General features: G+C 47.6%; 1 protein-coding gene across 7 annotated transcripts in view; it reads right to left on the reverse strand.

Moving 5' to 3' along the window:
* VWA3B (von Willebrand factor A domain containing 3B) overlaps positions 1 to 19294 on the reverse strand; it is a 185507-nt gene that overhangs the window by 137681 nt on the left and 28532 nt on the right. For all 7 annotated transcript variants that reach the window (XR_014773982.1, XR_014773983.1, XR_014773984.1 and 4 more), the window contains 4 exons: positions 18387 to 18637; positions 16310 to 16472; positions 10313 to 10482; positions 7479 to 7594 (listed from right to left, as the gene is read on the reverse strand). Coding sequence is in view for 2 of the 7 variants with exons in the window: in XM_084754603.1 (XP_084610729.1) it covers positions 7479 to 7594; positions 10313 to 10482; positions 16310 to 16472; positions 18387 to 18637 (700 nt within the window). In the remaining 5 variants the exon portion in view is untranslated. The remainder of the gene's footprint in view (positions 1 to 7478; positions 7595 to 10312; positions 10483 to 16309; positions 16473 to 18386; positions 18638 to 19294) is intronic.

Genomic DNA, 19294 nt, shown 5'->3' on the forward strand with positions numbered 1-19294 from the left:
ATGTGACATGAAAGCAAGAGTGGGGACCATCTGGAGGAAAGAAGACCAGCAAGGGGGTGGAGGTGAGGGGTCAGGGCAGACAGATAAGGACAAAGTACAACGCCACATACGTGTGAAAATGACATCATGAAACCCATTACTTTGTGTGCCAACTTTAAACAAAAGAAACTTGGGGATGTAAAAATAGAAATAATCATTGAAAGGGATAAAAGGAAGGAAGCAAGAAGAGGTGACCGAGGGGTGAAGGCATGTACGCCACACCAAGCTAAGAAAACAGTGCACAATTAAGAAATGCAACCAAAATCATACAAACAAGAGGAATAAAAATCCCTAAGCTGATTTTAAAAATAATGTCAGATTTCACACGAACTCTGGTGCCCCATATTTGGCCATGTCCCCTTGGTGGGGAGGCCCGATGGCACTCAGAGGAAGGATAACAGACTACCAAGAAGAGACTTGATACCCTAGCATCATATTCAAGGGGAGGAGGTCCCCCTCAGTCACAGTCATAGGGAAGGGGAATGGGGTGAAAGCTGGAGGGAGGGAGGAATGGGAGGATGCATGGGATGGGATAGCAAATGAGATGTAATATGAATGATTTTATTTTTCAATTTAAAAAAATGTCAGGGCCTAGTAGAAAACATAAGCAAAAAAGGGGAAAAAATAAGAAACAAAACAAGTTTTATGAAAAAAGAAACCCAACACTGGGTCAGCTTCTCTCTACATACCCTAATTTTGGAGCCTGTGCAGTTGGCGGACAAGGTGGTCAGCTGATGGTGAACCATCCTCTGTTGCATCTTGTGAAACTGGTGCTGAGCCCAGAGGCCCCACAGCACGGCAGTTCCTCGCTCCTTTGCATCCTAGTGCTCTCATCTGACCACCTCAGGCTTGCAGCCTGTGGGTGAGGAGGAGCCTCTCACTCTGTCCACAGAATCCCCTCGTTTACTCATTGGGGAACCATATCTTGAAATGGCAATTTGACACTAAGCATTGGGGCAAGAGGGGAAACTTTGAGTAGTGACTAAGGCTCAAAAAGAGATCCTCCCACAATGCCCGGAAGTAGCTTCCATCAGGCTAGAAGAGAGCCAGATCTTTACTTCGATCACCATGGATACTTTGTATCCATTTTGAATTTTAAATACCGCATTATAACATTTCTTTCAAAAAAGCACATGGAAGATATTAAATATCACTGAGGATCAAGGAAATGAATGTCAAAACCATACTGAGATACCATCTCATACCCATTAGCATGGCTATTAGAGAAAATACAGAAAGAACTGCTCACAAGGACATGGGATAATTGCACACTGTTGGCAGGCGTGTATAACAATGCCATGCTATCTAAAATAGTGTGGAGGTTCCTCAAGAAATACAAGTAAAATTACCGTATGATTCAAGAATGAAAAGTAGGAAGTCAAAAATGCATTTGAAACCCCAAACTCATGGCAGCGTAATTTACAATAGCCAAAAGATAAAAGCAACCCACGTGTCCATTGCTGATGGATGGATAAGCAAACTATCACACACACACACACACACACACACACACACAGTCCACTACATCTATTCCTTTAATTAAAATTAAAACTACTTTGAAATTCCATCTCACCCCAACATGCTAGGGAGCCTCAATTAAGAAAATGCCTCCAGCCGGGGTGTGGTGGTGCATGCCTGTAATCCCAGCACTCTGGGAGGCGGAGGCGGTTGATTGATGTGAGTTCGAGACCAGCCTGGTCTACAAAACGAGTCCAGGATAGCCAAGGCTACACAGGGAAACCCTGTCTCAAAAACAAAACAAAAATGAAAAAAGAAAAAGAAAGCAGGCTGAGCAAGCCAGGAGGAGCAAGCCAGTAAGCAGCACCCCTCCATGGCTTCTGCATCAGCTGCTGCCTCCAGGCTTCTGCCCTTATTGTTTTTTGGTGATGAACTGTCACATGGAACTTGAGTAAAATAAACCCTTTCCTCCCCAAATTGCTTTTCATCCTGGTGTTTCATCACAGCAATGGTAACACTAAAACCCTCTGAGCAGAATGATTTGTCACCAAGAAAACAAAGGCTTGCAAATGCTGTCAAGACTGTGGAGAAAGAGAAAACTTATTCACTATTGGTAAAAGCATAAGCTCATGTAGCCACTATGGAAGCCTGTGTGGAGTTTCCTCAAAAGACTAAAAACAGGACTAACATATGACCCAGCGATATCACACCTGTATATATACCTCAAAGACTCTAACTCAACATACCACAGAAATACTTGCACATCTATGTACATTGCTGCTGTGTTCACAATAGCTAAGAAATGCCCACAGACAGATGACTGTATAAAGATGTGACACATATACATGATGACATTTTATTCAGCCACAGAGACCAATGAAATCATGACCTTTGCAGGAAAATGGATGAACCAGTAGAGCTGGGAGTTACTGTATTAAGTGAAAGCTCTCATACTCATGTTTTCTTTTATCTGAAGATCCTGGATTTTTAGGGACTATATATGTGTGTGTGTGTGTGTATATAGGAGTCATGAGAAAAGAGAACTAGCCAGAAAAGGAGATGGGGATAGAGGATAGTCATGGGAACGTAGGATCAGCAGAAATGATTATTTTTAATGAGCTGGGCATGGTGGTTGGTGTACGCCTGTAATCCCAGCACTCGGGGAGGCAGAGGTAGGAAGATCTCTGTGAGTTCGAGGCCAGCCTGGTCTACAAAGTGTGTCCGGGACAGCCAGGGCTACACAGAGAAACCCTGTCTTGAAAAACAAAAAAAAAACATATTTTTTAATGACAAGCATTACTTTAGAACTGAGGAGACTGAAGAGAATACAAATCCCCAACACCCACAGAAAAGTCTGGTGGAGACAGGAATGCCTGTAACCCAATCATTGAGAAGTTAGAGCCAGGAGGGATTTCAGGGGCTTACTGGTCTACCAGCCTACCAAAAACTAGCAAGCTCCATGTTCAGCGGAAGACCCTGTCTCAAGGGAATAAGGCAAACAGTGTCAGAGCAAGACACTCTGGCATAGGATAAGTTGTATCCAGACACAGAGGTGAGTAAACACCACACATACAAACACACACAGGAATTAATTTCTCTCCCCGAGTCCCCACCCCTGTCACCACTGTATGTACGCATGAGTAAGCCAGAGGTCAGTGTTGGGTGTTTTCCTCAGTTGCTCTTCATCATATTTTTTGAGATCTGGGGCTTGTTGATTGGCTAGAGTGGCAAGCCAGCAAAGCACCAGAGACCCTCCTAACTCCCCAACTCCCCAGCACAGCAACTACAGGTGGACAGCACCGCTCAACTTTTTTACACAGGTGTTGGGAGCTGGAGTAGAGTCTTCAGGCATATGCAGCAAGCACTTTACCAACTAAGATATTTCTGTGTCAAAAAAAAATTCCCACAATTTTTAAAAAGTCATTAAAAAAAAAAAAAGAATGTTCTTTTAAAGGAGAAAAATCACACATCATGCTAAGTGAAAAAAAAGTCACTCATAGAATACACACTGTCTGTATAACAGGCAGATTCAAGAAGAAAAAATAGAGAACGGTAGTTGCCAGGGGCTGCAGGAAGGATACCATGCTGTGGCTTAACTGTATGTCCAAAACTCATATGGTGAGGCCTAACACTCAAATGTGACAGCGTTGGAGGTAAGAGCTTGGGGAAATAATTATGTCACAGGGGCTCTTTCCCTATAAATGGAGTAGCACTCTTACAAGGGCAAAGGAGCTGGCGTGACAAGAAAAGACACTTGCCACCAAGCCTAATGACCTGAATTTGATACTCAGGACACACCTGGTGCAAAGAGAAAACCCACTCCTGCAAGTTGTCCTTTGACCTCCAAATGCACCCTGTGGCACAGGTACACACACACACACACACACACACACACACACACACACACACACACAAATACAATAAAATATTTTTTAAAGGGGTTGAAGGGGCCTCTGCTTGCTGTTTCATGCCATTCTGTCTCTTTAGCCGAGTCAGGACACAACACACATTCCCTCTGGAGGATGTAGCAGCAGGGTACCATCCTGGAAGCAAGGAGGTTCACAAGACACTGGATCTACTGACACCTTGATCTTAGATTGCTCAGCTCCCAGAACTGATGTTTTGTTATAGCAGCATGAACAGAATAAGACACAAGGATGTCATTGTCTCGCAGGTGCAGTTTCTGTTTGAAAAGACAGATTTCAGGAGCTGAGTGGCAGTGACAGCTGCACAGAGTGAATATTCTTAATAAAGCTGAACTATATACACTGGCTGTATTAGCTCTGTGTTATATCATTATACACACACACACACACACACACAGACACACACACACATATTACAAATTTAAAACTATTCTTTATCTTGGCTGCAGAGTAGAGTTTTGGTTTTGGCTGTTGTTGTTGTTTTGTCTTGTTTTTGTTTTGTTTCTGTACTGGAATAGAGAAAGGAGAAGGGCCAGACTTTAAAAACCCATTACGTAGAATCCAAAGTCAGTAACACCTGGAACTTTCTCTGGCTGGCAAGTGAGTTCTCTAAGTAGCGCCAGTTTTCCACCCAGTGAAGATAAAATTATCTCCTAAGGAGTCAGACCCCACCCACCCTGTTGGAGGTTTGGGAGACCTGATAAAGTTCTTGTAGCAGCTGGGGGAGGGGGTGAGGGGGAGCCGGCACAGCAGAGGTCCTAGAACTGCGCCCCTGGAGCCAGGGGAACATTGAGAGCCACACATTTCCTAAGCCAGAATCATCTGCGAATGATTCCTGGCCAGTTTTTGAGTGGAAGAAGTCGACTTTGAAACGATGGCATTTCTGGGGCACTGTGATGGATAAACAAGATGACATCTTTAGGGCCTGATACCTCCCTCCCAAACTTGGAACACACGATTACTAAATGCCAAACACCTCATTCTTAGAAAACATTTCTGTCTGTACTTTTAAGTTGTCTGTTTCCAGGCCTGAGAAGACAGTAGCTGTGGGAATACCAGCTTTGTGGGCAGATGTTTCCTGTCACCCGGATGCCAGGTGCTATAGTTTGTGTGTGACTCCCTGGCGCAACAGAAGTGGATGTGGGACTTGCTGAGGACTCTGCTGTCATGAATGAGTCAATGGCATTACTATAGGAATGGGTTAGTTTGGGTTTGATAGGAAAGCAAACTTCTCCCCAACTTGCCTTTCAACTTCTTCCTTGGGAGGATGCAGCATCAAAGCCCCCTCCTCTGCCAGCCACATGCTCTTAGACCCTCCCTCCCAGCTTTGGGAGCCATGAGGCAGCTACATCCCCATCGGCTGTAAATTATTCAGGTATCCAGGTGGAACAGCAGCAAACAGACTAGGAGTCCCGGGAATGCACAGGTCAAAATCAAGCCCTATTTGTAACAGTTGACAAGCCTTGGGGAGCCGGTGACAGCTCCTGTTCTCCACCCTGACAGAGTCATGCACTAGTTCGAGTTCTGATGCTGTGAAAAACACCGTGACCAAAAGCAGCTTGGGGCAGGAAGGGTTTATTGCATCTTTGGAGCCTAAAGTTCATCATAAGGAGAAGTCAGGGGGCTGGAGAGATGGCTCAGAGGTTAAGAGCACTGGTTGCTGCTCTTCCAGAGGTCCTGAGTTCAATTCCCAGCAACCACATGGTGCCTCATAACCATCTATAATGAGATTTGGGGCCCTCTTCTGGCCTGCAGGCAAAACACTGTATACATAATAAATAAAGAAATCTTTTAAAAAATAAAAATAAAAAAATAAAGAGGAGTCAGGGCAGGAACTTCAGGCAGGAACTGAACCAGGGGCCATGGAGGAACACCGCTCACTGGCTTGCTCCTTATGGCTTGTGCAGCCTGTTTTCCTACACAACCCAGGACCACACACACGCCCAGGGGTGCCACTGTTCTTCCATACGCCCAGGGGTGAGCTGGACCCTTCCACATCAATCATTAATTTAAAAAAAAAAAAAATATATATATATATATATATATATCCACAGACTTGCCTACAGGACAGTATGATGAAGGCAATTCCTCCATTGGTGTTCTGCCCTCCCAGATGACTCACTGTGTCAAGTTGACAAAAAACGCTAGCCAGCACAATGAGCACCAATCGTGTCCTCAAACTCTCTGGACATGTCCACTTCACGATCAGAGAAAGATGCCAGTTACTAGAGAGGTACTCTACAGAAATCTCTCCTGGTCTGCGGTCTCTGGGACACGGAGATTTTGAATATGTAAGGTGCGTGTCGGGTACAAGCTTTCTGACCTGATACTCCTAGCTGATGATGCAAACGCCCTTCTCCTACGAGCTTCTGCAATGCTGTTAAGCGAAACAAGGACTCCTTCCCTCTAAGGAAGGAGTCGCCCTCGCCTTGCACTAAAACTAGAAGCCTATTTAACAGCTGCACCTGAGCAGAAGGGTGGAGGCAGGAACTGCCTCTCTTAAACCTCTCGGTTATCTTCCACTTGTTGTAAAACACCATAACCAAGGCGACTTCTAAAGAAAGGGTTTATTTGGGCTTCAGGTTTCCGAGCGAAAAGAGTGCATCACCATCACGGAGGCACCTGTTGCTGGCAGCAGGTAGGCATGGTGACTGCAGCAGCAAAATGAGAGCCCATATCTTAAACCGGAAGCAGGAAGCAGAGGGATGGACAGAGGCTTTCAAGCTTCAAAGCTCACACCAAGTGACACACTTCACAGCAAGGCCACACCTACTAAGCCTCTCCAGTGTCACCAGCTGGGGGCCAAGCATCCAGTTACCCCAGCCTATAGGGGGGACATCACATTCAAGCCACCACAGTTTCTGCATGTCATGCTGTGCCGTGTCATGCAACAATCAGACAGGTCTGCCCTTCCCTGTAGTTACTCAGTGGTTTTATTTTCCCTGCCTAGCATTCTACCGTTTCATCAGTCCCACTTGGCGCTCTGAGTACCCTTCCATCACTGGCTTTCTGAATCACAGCTCCCTTCCTCTCTGATTCTGTGACCTCATTCACTGGACCACATTCCTGAATGAAAAATACGGCTCCTTCAGCCTCCATCCAAGTCTCTATTGATCCTCACAAGGGCAGGCTCACCCCAAAAGTACTGCTTCCATCACAAGAAGCACAGAGCCACTATCCTGAGAACTACAAGGACCGTGCCCCCCCCCGTACCCCCACCCCCTGCCATGCAGCCTCCCAGATAACCCAGGCTGCAGGGTGGCTCTGCCTAGCTTAGACTAAACCCTAGGAATAGCATGGCTAGGGCCAAGTCTCTAGAAGGTTCCCATGTCAGTAAGCACACATCACTTAGGCTGTTTCTGTGAGTGACACGTTTAAAGCGGTCTTTAGGCAGAGCAATTAACTATGAAACTCCAGTGGGTGTGCTCCTGTGCCACAGAAATAAGAAAAAGGTATGGATGGTCCCGACTTTGTCCTTTATTTCTGAACTGTATGACAGGCTGCTTGAAACGACTAAGGCTATAAACGACATTGCTCCTTCAGGATTCCGGGTACCTGGCGGGACTCTCCCTTTCAGTTTCCTTGAATTCCACGTCATTGAGCTGTCAACCTCCTCTATGGAAAACGCAGAGAACTCTAGACAGTCTGTTCTCTCAGCAAAGACGTGGGATCTGAAACACGAAAAGCGGGCTGGATTAGGCACGTGCCTACCAAGTCTCTCAATTTGCTGTCTTCGGTGTTCCACATCTTGATTTGTTTTGTTTTCTCAGAACCGGGCCTCACTATGTTGCTCCGTTAGTCTGGAAGTTCTGGCCTCAAGCGATCCCCCTGCCTCCATGTCCCAAGTAGCGGGACGACGGGTGTATGGCTCTACACCCAACGCCAAGCGTGGAAGCGTGTTTATTGGGGAAGCATGGGGACCTGAGCTCGGGTGCCTATATTACAGCCAGGGGTGGCAGCGTACATCTGTGACCCCAGCACTGATGAAATGGACACACACAGACCCCTGGAGCTTGCTGGCCGGCCAGCCGAACCGAGTCAGTGAGCTTCAAGTTACTGAGAGGCCCTGTCTCGGAAAACAAGGTGGCAGGTGACTGGACAGAAGGCCCAGCATGGACTCTGGCCTCTCCACATACACTGCGTGCGCATGTGCACACACACAAGAACGGCTTGAGAGTTTCAGTGATGAGGTTTCTCGTTACAGTAACTGGCTCAACCAAATGGTAGTTCTTGACCTTAGGAAAGTGACAGCCTGTGTTATTTTGTCTCTTTGTCTCTAAGTCTCTATCACATCAACACAGTTGTGATGGCCCGGGCATCAAAGGAGGGACCCCACTAGCTGCCATTAGCATTGACTGGCTCAGCTTTGAAAGCTGGGGGTGGTACAGACAGCCTTGACTAATGTGCTTCCTGCTGAGTGGCCTTGGTCAACTGCAGCTCAGCAAACAGTCCCCGGGTTTGGAGTTTAATGAAAAGAATTCCTGTGTGGACACGTTTTGGGGGCCTGCCAGCTTGAAGTGTGGTCCAAAGAACATTAGCAGTGTCACCTGGGCACTGCTGAGAGATCCGTGATCCCAGGCTCCCGCCTGGACCTGCTGAGTCAGAATGGGACTTTAACAAGATCCCCCGAGGATTCATTGCACGGTAGCGCTTGCAGCTGCTGGCGTCTGGCAAGGTGATGGGCTACTCTCTGCTTTCTCTTTCTTTTCCCCTTTTCTGTGCAATGCTAGAGTCCTCTCACACACTGACCAGGCACCCTGAGCTACACCCCCAGCCCTGAAATTGCACTCCCGAAACCCCCTAACTGTAACCCAGGAAGTCAAGCTAATGATGGGACATTAGCTTCCGATTGGCATAGGAAGTCTTAAGGGCTGCTTAGAGATCCGCCTCTGCCTTGTCAGCTAATTCAGCTCAGGGAACCCTGCCTTGCCGCTTGGAGTGGGCAGATAAGTGAGTAAATAGTGGGAGCGGCCTGGGGCCTCCTGGGTTCTGGAAAGCCTGTCATTTCCCTAAAGAGTTTCAGGTGAGACTTGGCACAGTGAACAAGACAAGACCATTCCTGAGGCCTGTTCTGAGACCTTGCTGTGCCTGCCTCCTGTAGGCACTTTCTAAAACAGAAATGACCAGCTCCCTCCCTTTAGTGACTGCCTGACCGGGCAAGGTATAAGTGTTTTGGGCACAGGGGACAGGCGAGGTCTGTCCTGACAGGCCCAGAACCCCAAGTGCGAAGGCCTTGAGTGTCTGGAACCTTCCAGCCTCTTATATCTGTTCTCCAGATTAGAAAAGAGAACACGGGAGAAGTTCCCTCAAAGGGGATGAAATGCCATTAAGAAAAGCTTTTTGGAGCATGCCGCTCTACAACAGCGCCCACACCCACACTGACTTCCACGCAAAAGCAGCCTTGGACGCTACAGTGGGGCAGCCAGTCCAGTCGGAGAGCCCAAGGCCCAGGCAGCCTGTGAGCTAAGACCAGAAAAATGTGATGTTTCTAGTTGGCATTTCGCTGCCCTCTAGCTGGGCCCAGCAGCCCAGAGCATAACAGAAGAAGGCATCGTGTGCCTGAGCCCACACTGCAGCGCACAGAAGCACCGAGGGTTGTGTATTGGGCTCACCTGTGAGGGCCCAGAGCGCGCAGGCCGGCCTCCAGCTGACCTTTTTATGCAAACCCACCACTCTGCCATGGAGGAGCTAAAAGTCAGTATCGGGATCAGTGCTGCCTACGGTATGCTGTTCCCTGGGCACTGAACCTTCTAGAAAATGTTCTCTAGGAGAGGGGAGGCAAGGACAAGCCAGAGGGAGAATCTTGCCAGCTGTCTTTCTCTCTTGAAGAGCTTCTAGGGCGGTGAGTGCAGACTCTCACAGGTCACGTTACACACAAAGAGCCCTAACCCTCTTCAGATGTGGAAAATCAGGGTTCCTGGGGCTGTGGGCGAGGAACTGCATTTCCCCAACTCTATTAGACAAAATGGTGGGTAAAAATGTGTATTCCCAGCTTGCTTACAGTTTCAATAAGGGCTAAGTCCAGGCCTCAATATCACTAACAATTCCCTCTCCAAAAAAACCCTATATATTTTTTTTAAAAAAATCTGGCTATTGTGTACAACTTCAGTAAGCTCTGGGATGCAAAGAGATCTCCAGTTGTCCAGTGTCTGGCCCTGTGGTGATGATGGCTCTGGGTGTGAGAGCCTAGTCCTTGTCTCTAGGCATTAGCTGACTGAAAAGGCAGCATCTCCAGGCTACAAGACTCCAAGACAGCAAAAGAGAAGAGCCAGATTGACAACAAAAAGGGTACACTGACAATGGAGACTGTACGCAGTGGCATACTGGGCAAGAACCTTCACCTGTAAGTGGGCCACCCACTCTCAGGCCCTTGTCCCTCTTCTGCCTACCTGCTGTGGGTCTTGGCACTCAGATCTTTCAGGAAAGCTACAGTCTTTTCTCCTCTGGCGTTGAAGGACACTGTGCAGATTGGATATGGGATCTCCAAAGCCCTCTGGAGAAGAAGCTCCTGGGACTCCTCAGGAACTTTCCCCACCACAAAGTAGTAAACGGCTTCGATCTGCAAGACAGAGGCACCAAAGGCAATGGCTTCCGGCCCCGCCGCAGACACTACAGCCTCGAACCAGACTCACCAGCAACACCTTTCCTAATCGCTACAAGAGTGGAGTGGAGGGGGCGGGGGCGGGGGCGGGTGTAGACAGAAAGAAGAGAACGTGTGCTCAGAGTTCTATGGTGACAACGGGAGGCAAAGCCAGCAAGTAAGTCATTCAGGAAAGTCTCTCGACAGTGGCCACAGTTCTCAGGTACTGTACAAAGAAGAATACAGTTGGCAGATTTCGAGAGTAGCTGCCTCTAGGCCCACAGGTACATAGACAGGAGAGGAAGGCTGTGTTCAAGTCAAGAAATAAGGGAAGTCTTGGCCCAGGCAGCCACTGCAGGCGAGAAGCATACGATTATCCACTTCCTGAGGTGGTGCCCAAATTCTAGAGCATAGACTCATCCGGTGTCAATCTGAATGAGGATGCAGAAAAGAGGGTGTGTTCCCAGTTGGCTGGCCCTCTGCTGTCACTGCACTAAGGGACACAGGCCTGGGGAGGTGAGGCTGTCCTGACTTCAGGAAGATGTGTTGCACATATCTGCCATGCCAGAGTAGAATGGGTAATGGGGCAGTCCATATCAAAAGCAATACACACACAAGCACGCCCACAAACTGCACATCACACTCACACATACCAAGCATGTGAAGCTGTCCTGACTTCAGGAAGATGTGTTCCACACATTTGCCATGCTAGAGTATAATGGGGAATGGGCAATCCATGTCAAAAGCAATATACACTCGTACACCCACATACTGCACACCACACTATCACACACACACTGCATATGGTCCACGTAAGATACACCACAACACACACATACACCTAACAAACACACAGGCCACATATCACAGGTCACACTCACATATGCCAAACATAACACACACACTACATACCATCCCCGATACAAACACCACAGCCACCATATGACATGCATTACCCATACCCACACACTCTACCCCCATCCACACACCATACCATAAACACACACCATACTCCATAGACACATGCCACCCCATACATTATACACACGCACCATACTACACTGTGTGGTGAGAAACAGGCTTCACCATTTCCTTAAGGCCTGTCTCAGTTAGGGTTTCTATTGCTGGGACGAAACACCATGACCAAAAAGCAAGTTGGGGAGGAAAGGGTTTCTTCTGCTTACACTTCCACATCGTAGGCCATCATGGAAGGAGGTCAGGACAGGAACTCAAGCAGGGCAGGGATCTGGAAGCAAGCGCTGATGCAGAGGCCATGGAGGGGTGCTGCTTACTGGCTTGCTCACCCTGCTTTCTTATAGAACCCAGGACCACCAGCCCAGGGATGACACCACCCACCATGGGCTGCGTCCTCCCCCATCAATCACTAATTAAGATAATGTCTTACAGCCGGGTCTCATGGAGGCATTTTCTCAATTCCTCCTTTCGGATAACTCTAGCTTGTGTCAAGTTGACATAGGACTTGTCAACACAGAGCACCGAGCCCATGACTTATTTATGCTTTAATTTCAACTCCCTGTGAGCTGAAGCTGGCCAATAAATGTCCCCCCTTATCTTTAACCCTGGTAGAGAGGGGGTTGACTCTGGATTCGTTGCCCCATTGGTCAGGAGCCTACATCTGCAGCAGAGAACCTGAACGAGACTACTGCAGCCACTATGTCCTCCAAGGGGCACAGAGAAGCCCCGCCCCCTCCCATGCTTCTTCCTTACCAGTCCTTGTAGTAGCTCAGTGATGAGCACCTATAATGCCAGTGCTGGAGATAAAAAAAAAAATGGGGGACCCCTGGGGCTGACAGATAGTCCAGTCAATCATCGGACTCCAGGTACACACAGACAGGGCGTCTTTATGTCCTGTTTCATTGCAACCTGCATTCTGCCCAGATGAAGAGACCTTGGCCCCTTCCAGGCATCAGGAAGGAAGGAAGAAACAGACAGACAGACAGACAGACAGACAGACAGACAGACAAGGAGCAGCGGCTTCTACTCCAGCTACCCGCTCCACCACCTGTCCAGGCCGGCTCTCATCCCAAAGCCTCACGCATAAAATCTTCCTTCTCCAAGAAACAAAATGGAGGGCACCCTAAAAACATGGTGAGGAAGCCCAGCAAAGACACTGCCTCTCTCTTCAGATAGCGAAAGCATTTTAAACCAGCCCTGGACCGTCTTGACTTTCTGATTCCCTTCAAGGTGATGACCTCCTCCTTTTGGTCAGTTTTGGGATCAATTCTAGTTGGCTTCTTGGACCCCTCCTAACACCCTGGACCACGCCTGACTCTCTGGCCTTCCAGGCTCTGAGGTCTGTGTTCTACCCACTGTTCCCACCAGACTCATTATAAGCTTAGCAAACTCACCTGCCTGACCCAGCGCCACCCACTTCTCAAACTTCCATTCTATGCCTTTCAAGGCCAATACCTAGGCCCCCAAACTCAATCATATGGACAGTTTTTCTTTTCGTTCCTTCACTGTCCAACACACAATTGCAGTGCCCTGGTTAGTCACAATGAAAAATTTTTTTACATCTGTCCAGACTGCAACAAATGAGATGTCAATTTTACAGATGGACAGTCTGGCAATCAGAAGGGCAAAGCCCCTCAAAGGACAAGAAAATTCTATCTTTAATTCACTCGCTTAGTCTCCCTGTGAATAGGATTTTTAAAAACCCCAAATCTAAATGTATGCCTACCAGGTATGTGAGGAAAAAGGCTGAGGTACACAAAAACAGAAAGCCAGGCAGCCTGCGGGGCAAACGGCCTTCAGAAAGCATGAGTGGATCTCTGATAGCAGTCACAGACAACCAGGACCCTGGACTTGGCTCAGCAGCTCTTCCTTTCCTTTGCCCTGTGTGGCCCCAAGTTTCCACAGCCTGCTATGGGAACCCTGTGCCTGTCAGCACAGCTGGGCTCTGAGGAACCCGGGCCTCACCTCCAAGCACTGCCCCAATAGCTCACGGGCTGCCTTTCCCATGAACCCCGGCCTTTGGCACAGGATACAGTGATGGCTCAGGCTTCTACTGTGCCCTGCTATTGCTGGTATTGGAGACATGACTTAAACAGACTGCCGCATCCGACCTGGGCTCCTCTTAGACCCCAAGGTCCATGCTCAGAGCTCCAGTCTTGTTCATTCTTCCAGGCTACTAAGCCCAGTGCTGGATAAGGCCGATGCTTTCCCCCACATATGGGCTTCCTACAGCACTGGCTTCCGTGTTAAGTTTTGAATATTGGTGCCTATGGGTCTCGGGACCCAAGGATGGAGGAAGACAACACAAAACAGGTTGTCATCAGTAGGAAAAGGATAGATGGTTACAGTCACTATTCCAAAAGTGACCTGGCATCTCAGTCTCTTCTCCTCCCAACGGACTACATGAATGAACCGAGACTCTCTGCAGTGGTCATGAGGGGCATGGAGCAGAAGAGCGTGCCCTCGGGGGAACCGGTCTACCCACCACACACATGCATACCGATTTTCACTCTTACAAGACATAGGAGTCTGCCATTTCCTCATGCACAGGAAAAATGTGTTTACTAGAAATTTCCTTGAGTTCACCCAGGAAGAGGCTATATCGGTGAAGGACTTCTGTGGTCTGTGTAGGTTTTGAATTTGCTCTGGGCCACAGATAGAATGTGGTGGCCAGTTCCTGCAGGCACCTTTTTTGGTCCTTCTTCTAAAGGGCCCCCTGGCACTCACTGGTTTGTTCATATCTCCTAAGGTGGGAAGGAACCCAGGGGAAGAAAGGAGGAAAATAAGGTCATCTGGAGAAGGAGGCTTATCAGATGGCCAGAGTCAGCAGTCATCAGTACACCCAAGTCCACAAAGAAAGAGCATGCTTCTGTGTGGGTACATTTGCACACACACACATACACACATACACACACACACACACACACACACACACACACACACACACACACATACACACACACACACAAATCCCAGGCCTGGGAAACATTCCATTTTGAATGCCTATTAAGATCTAGACACTTGGAATTTTGCAGACATCAAAGCAGACTTGAAGAGCCAAAGAACAAAACGGTTTGTATTTGGTTCTTCCTTAATGGAAAACACATGTTCAGCTGGCTTTGCAAGGAAAAATAAATGTGGTCCCAATTTCAAACCATCACCTTAGCACTGGTAAACATGGGCTGGTGGCCAATAGGAGTGTGCCAGCATTTGTTTGTTTGTTTGTTTAGTAAGTAAGTAAAGAGAGGACTCCTGGGTGCAGCTACATAAAGATTGAAGCCTACAGTCCCCCATCTTCCAGAATAGAGGAAGCAAGTGTTCAGCATCTATATCTCAAAGGCAAGCAGACCTCCCCCTCTGGAGGAGTTGATGTTGGCTATGGAATCCCTCCCATGCAGAGAAATCCCTTGCCACTGAATCACTGTCTTGAGGAGATTCATCACTAGTGTCATTCAGAGAAACATATCTGGTGGCTGAAGGAGTCACGAGGCACCAGCTTATGTACTTCTCTCAGGAGAAGCTTTTTTTATCAAAGGTCCCTATCAAAACCCTATGTCAGTACATCCGATTGGGTGCTATTCTGCTTCCATGTCTGTTGCTGTGATAAAATATCTTGACAAAAGGTCAACTTAGATGAGAAAGTCATTCTTTCGGCTCACAGTTCCTGGTTATAGTCCAGGAACGGACCAGGAAATGAAGGCGACAGACCGTGAAGTAGCTAGTCATGTGACATCCACAGTAAGAGCAGAGACAAATGAGTAAGCACATGCTCGCTTACTTGTATTCATGGTGCCCTGCCTAGGTAATGGTGCTGCCCACAGTGGGCTGGTCCCATATCAACTAAGACACGCCCACGACACATCCACAAGCCCAATCCAGTTGGGCTCACTGAGACTCTTCTTAGGCGGTTGCATGTTGTGTCAAGTGGACAATTAAAGCTGACATCACTGCTAGGATACAGAGCATGGGTGATGAGGAAACCCTAGTTCCTTGTTCCCGGGACTCTTTGAGGAGTCTCCCAACTTCTCTCTGTTCCCTAGAGATGGGGATTCACGTCTCTAATCAGCAGAAAGGAGAGAATAGAAGTAATGTGTTGGAGATGTACAGTCTGCCCGCACATAAGGTTCTATCCTCGTAACCCCGCAGAGGAGCTTAGATAGGGCTCACAGGGCGGGTATGGGGGTCCCATTTTGGTTGCTCTAACTCTGCCATTGCCAAAGCCCTCACTGAAGCCTGGAACCTTCTAGACTAGTGGGCTCAGGAATGAACAGGATTATGCTTTGGGGATTGTGCTGGTTAGTTTTGTCAATTGTCACCATCCAGGATCCCCTGGGAAGAGCAGCTCAATGAAGAATTGTCCAGATGAGGCTGGCCTGGGGCATATCTGTGGAAGGTTGTTCTGGTTGCACTGATGGGCATGGGAAGTCCCAGGTAAAAGTGAGCAGCATCATTTCCTGGGGTTGGGTCCTGGACTGTATAAAAGAGGTGAGCTGAGAGCCAGTGTAGGTCCCCCCCCCCTCTCTGCCCTTGACTTCAGGTGCAAGGTGACAGGCTCCCTCAAGCTCCTACTGCTGTGACATCCCCCATATGACAACCAGAACTTGGAACCATGAGCAGAAATAAACCTAACTCCCCCCACGTTGCTTTTTACTGGGGTATGTTATCACAGCAATCAGACCAGACGCTAAGACAGGTACCCTCTGCGACAGCGCTAGCATCTCTGAGAAGCGAGCAGGAGGAGGCCCAGATCAGCAGCGCGAGGACACAACATGTACACAGCTAAGCTTGAAGCCACCTCGGTGACCTGGGCCAGCCATGAATGCACACTTACAGTTCCGTCTTTCCCAGCCTCCAGCAGGGCATCCAGGCAGCTAACCTCTCTCACAGCCATTGGCCTAAACATCATTTTCTCAACCCAACTGACGGCAGCCGCTATGGAGTGCTCAGTCACTGCGGTGGCACACTCCTGCCATTTCACTGGCTCTTCGGAAACCCTGAAAGGAATCATATGTAGCAGTCACCAGACAGCAACTGATGCTACCATGGGAGTGTCAGCCTTTAGTGTCTACCAAAAGTCACCAAACTGCCAGTCCTCCGAGAGTTACTATGAAAACTTGTGAGCCAATCCAGACACATTGTCTTGTTCAGGAAAGTACGCTGGGCATAATGCATGGTTTCAAAGCACTATGACCTCCACAGACTTAGTGACCAGGAGACACAACTGGGGCTACATGGGGCCAAGCAAACAGTACAAGTGCTAACTGATGCTTTGAAAATGTTGAGGAGATGGTCAGTTAGTAAAACGTCTGCTGTGCAAGAGTGAGGACCCAAGTTGGGGTCTTTAGCACCTCCATAAAAAGGCAGATATGTCAGCATACACTGCAATCCCAATAGTGGGGAGACAGAGACAGGAGGAACCCTGGGGCCTGCCAGCCATCCAGTCTAGCCAATCAGAGGGCTCCAGGTTCCATGAAGGACTGTCTTAAGGGGGCAAGGGATATAGCAGAGTGTGATGAGGACGACCCCTCTAGCCTCCACACGTCTTCATATTCACTCATATGCACAGGATCGTTTACACCCGCACACAAATGCTAGGAGAAAGGATTTTCATAAGCAGGCAGGGTGTATGAAACTATCTTCTATCAAGGTCAAATTTATGGTAACTTATAGTATTATGGTTTCCAAGTTGGTAGCAGCTTATTGTTTTAAAATTTATTCCCCTGCCTGGTCTACAAAGTGAGTCCAGAACAGCCAAGGCTACACAGAGAAACTCTGTCTCGGAAAAATAAAAAATAAAAAATAAAAAATTTATTCCAAGTGACACTGTCTTCATTGTCCTTGTAGAGTCCTTCCAGCTATTCTTTCTGCCTCAAATTTAATACTGCTTTTAGTTCAGCAAAAAATCCTGAGAACATTTGTTTAAACCACGTATTTTAGAAATGACTGAAGGGCACCCTCACCTCAGAAAAGAGGAACCATTTGAATTTAGTTTGTTTAAATATCAACTAATTGGCTTGACAGTTGCTAACGCTCCATCGCCTCAGGGAGTGCTGGCCCACACTGTGTGCCCTTGGTGGGGCTTCTCTGGGTAGAGAGATCTGACTGAGTGGCACACATGCTGCAGTAAACTGTCCAAGAAAGTAAAGGCCTTGTGCACATCATAACTGAATTCCTTCAGTAACACACTTGTGGCAAAAGTCAAGCTCTAGACTGGATGGGACACCACCCACAAAGGTGTCCCCCTAGTTAGATAAAAGTGCATTGTTCAACTGAGAAAATCTCAGTTAGGCATGTTCCCCCCACACACACTCCCACCCACTTCTCCAGATGTTTCTTGTCAAGGAGGTACAACCACTGGCGGGGCTGAGAAGTTAGCCTTGGAACTCACATTCCCGGGGCTCTAAGAATCCATAAATAATCCATCATAAAACTCTAAACTATGTGAAATTCTAGAAAGGCAACCACCTGTTGTTCTGATTAAAGGGGTTTAAACTCATAGGAGAGGCCAATGTGTGTCACAAATTCAGTCTGGGAAAAAACCAGCAAAAGTTGTGGCCTTTAATCTTGTTTTCCACTCTGAAACGAGATGTGCACCTTCAATACAAACACACAATATGAATATGTAATTCATAATCTCATATTTTGACCTGTGAGCGGATTGCAGAAAAGTAAGCTTCTAAATCACTCTTAACATGAAATCTAAGGTACCCTGAGAAAAGCAAATAAAGGTTCCCTAAGATGAATAATAAATTCATCGTGGGCTTTCTGCTGAAATTGTATATTCTATGGAATTAGGATAATCCTCCTCCTTTGTCATCAGTCTGGGTGCCTTAGGCCTGCGCCTCAACTCTGAATGTGTTGAGTCGGGGGTGAAGTGTCACAGGCAAATGTTTCCACTGGGAACTCACCATATGATGTTGAACTTGGTGACGAGGGCCACCTGCTCCTGGAGGACCATGGTCAGAGCATCCCGGCACAGATTGAGCTCCTCTGTCAGAATGTCACTGAGATCCAGTACTATGGTGATGTTCTGCTCCAAGATGACACCAAAGATCTGCCGGCTCCTGCTGGTGAGCCAGCCCATGCGCTGCTTATAGCTCTCCACGGCTCGTGTTAAACAACCCACAAACTGGTAGATCAGCTCCGACTTCGCTGTCAGCTGAATGAAAATAAGAATGAAAAAATGAAACAGTAGCAGACTGGGCCGTTGGAACCACAGTCATAGAGACAGAGCTTTAGCTGTAGGATTCTGTGGGCAGCCTTCAAACCCCACAGGAAGGAGAGTCCAGCCTCTCAGAGAGATTGTGATCTCTCCAAACTGTAACACTCAAAAAAAAAAAAAAAGCTTCCAGGCTGTCTCTTATTTTATAATATATAGAACATCAGAAAACAGCCAGGGGCACTTTTAAGAAGTTGAGTAAAAGAGAGAAAAGCAGCCAAGCTAGATTTCTTTTTTTTTTTTTTTCTTTTCTTTTCTTTTTTTTTTTTTTTTAAGTCTCGTTGAAAAGTTTTCCTCTCTAAGAGGACACTGCAAAGTATTTCTGCAAACGTCTCCAATTCCTTGCAAGGACAAGCAGCTTAGTGTTACCCCTTGTGACCGGAACCTTTGTCGCTCTGCCTTCTCTCTCCTACACCTTCCTCCCCTGTACCTGGGTCACCCAGTTACTCTTAGCTGCCACTGATACCTTCAAGAATGCCCTCAAAAATTAATTAATTTTTTTTAATTAAGAAGAATGCCCTCAATGGTAAGAGAGACTTGCGGGTGACTTCTTGTTACTTATATAGCCTTTGAGCACACCCGGCACAATCTGCAAGG

The sequence above is a fragment of the Acomys minous genome, assembly GCF_964271855.1.
Source record: "Acomys minous genome assembly, chromosome: 13".
NCBI classification, from domain to species: domain Eukaryota; kingdom Metazoa; phylum Chordata; class Mammalia; order Rodentia; family Muridae; genus Acomys; species Acomys minous.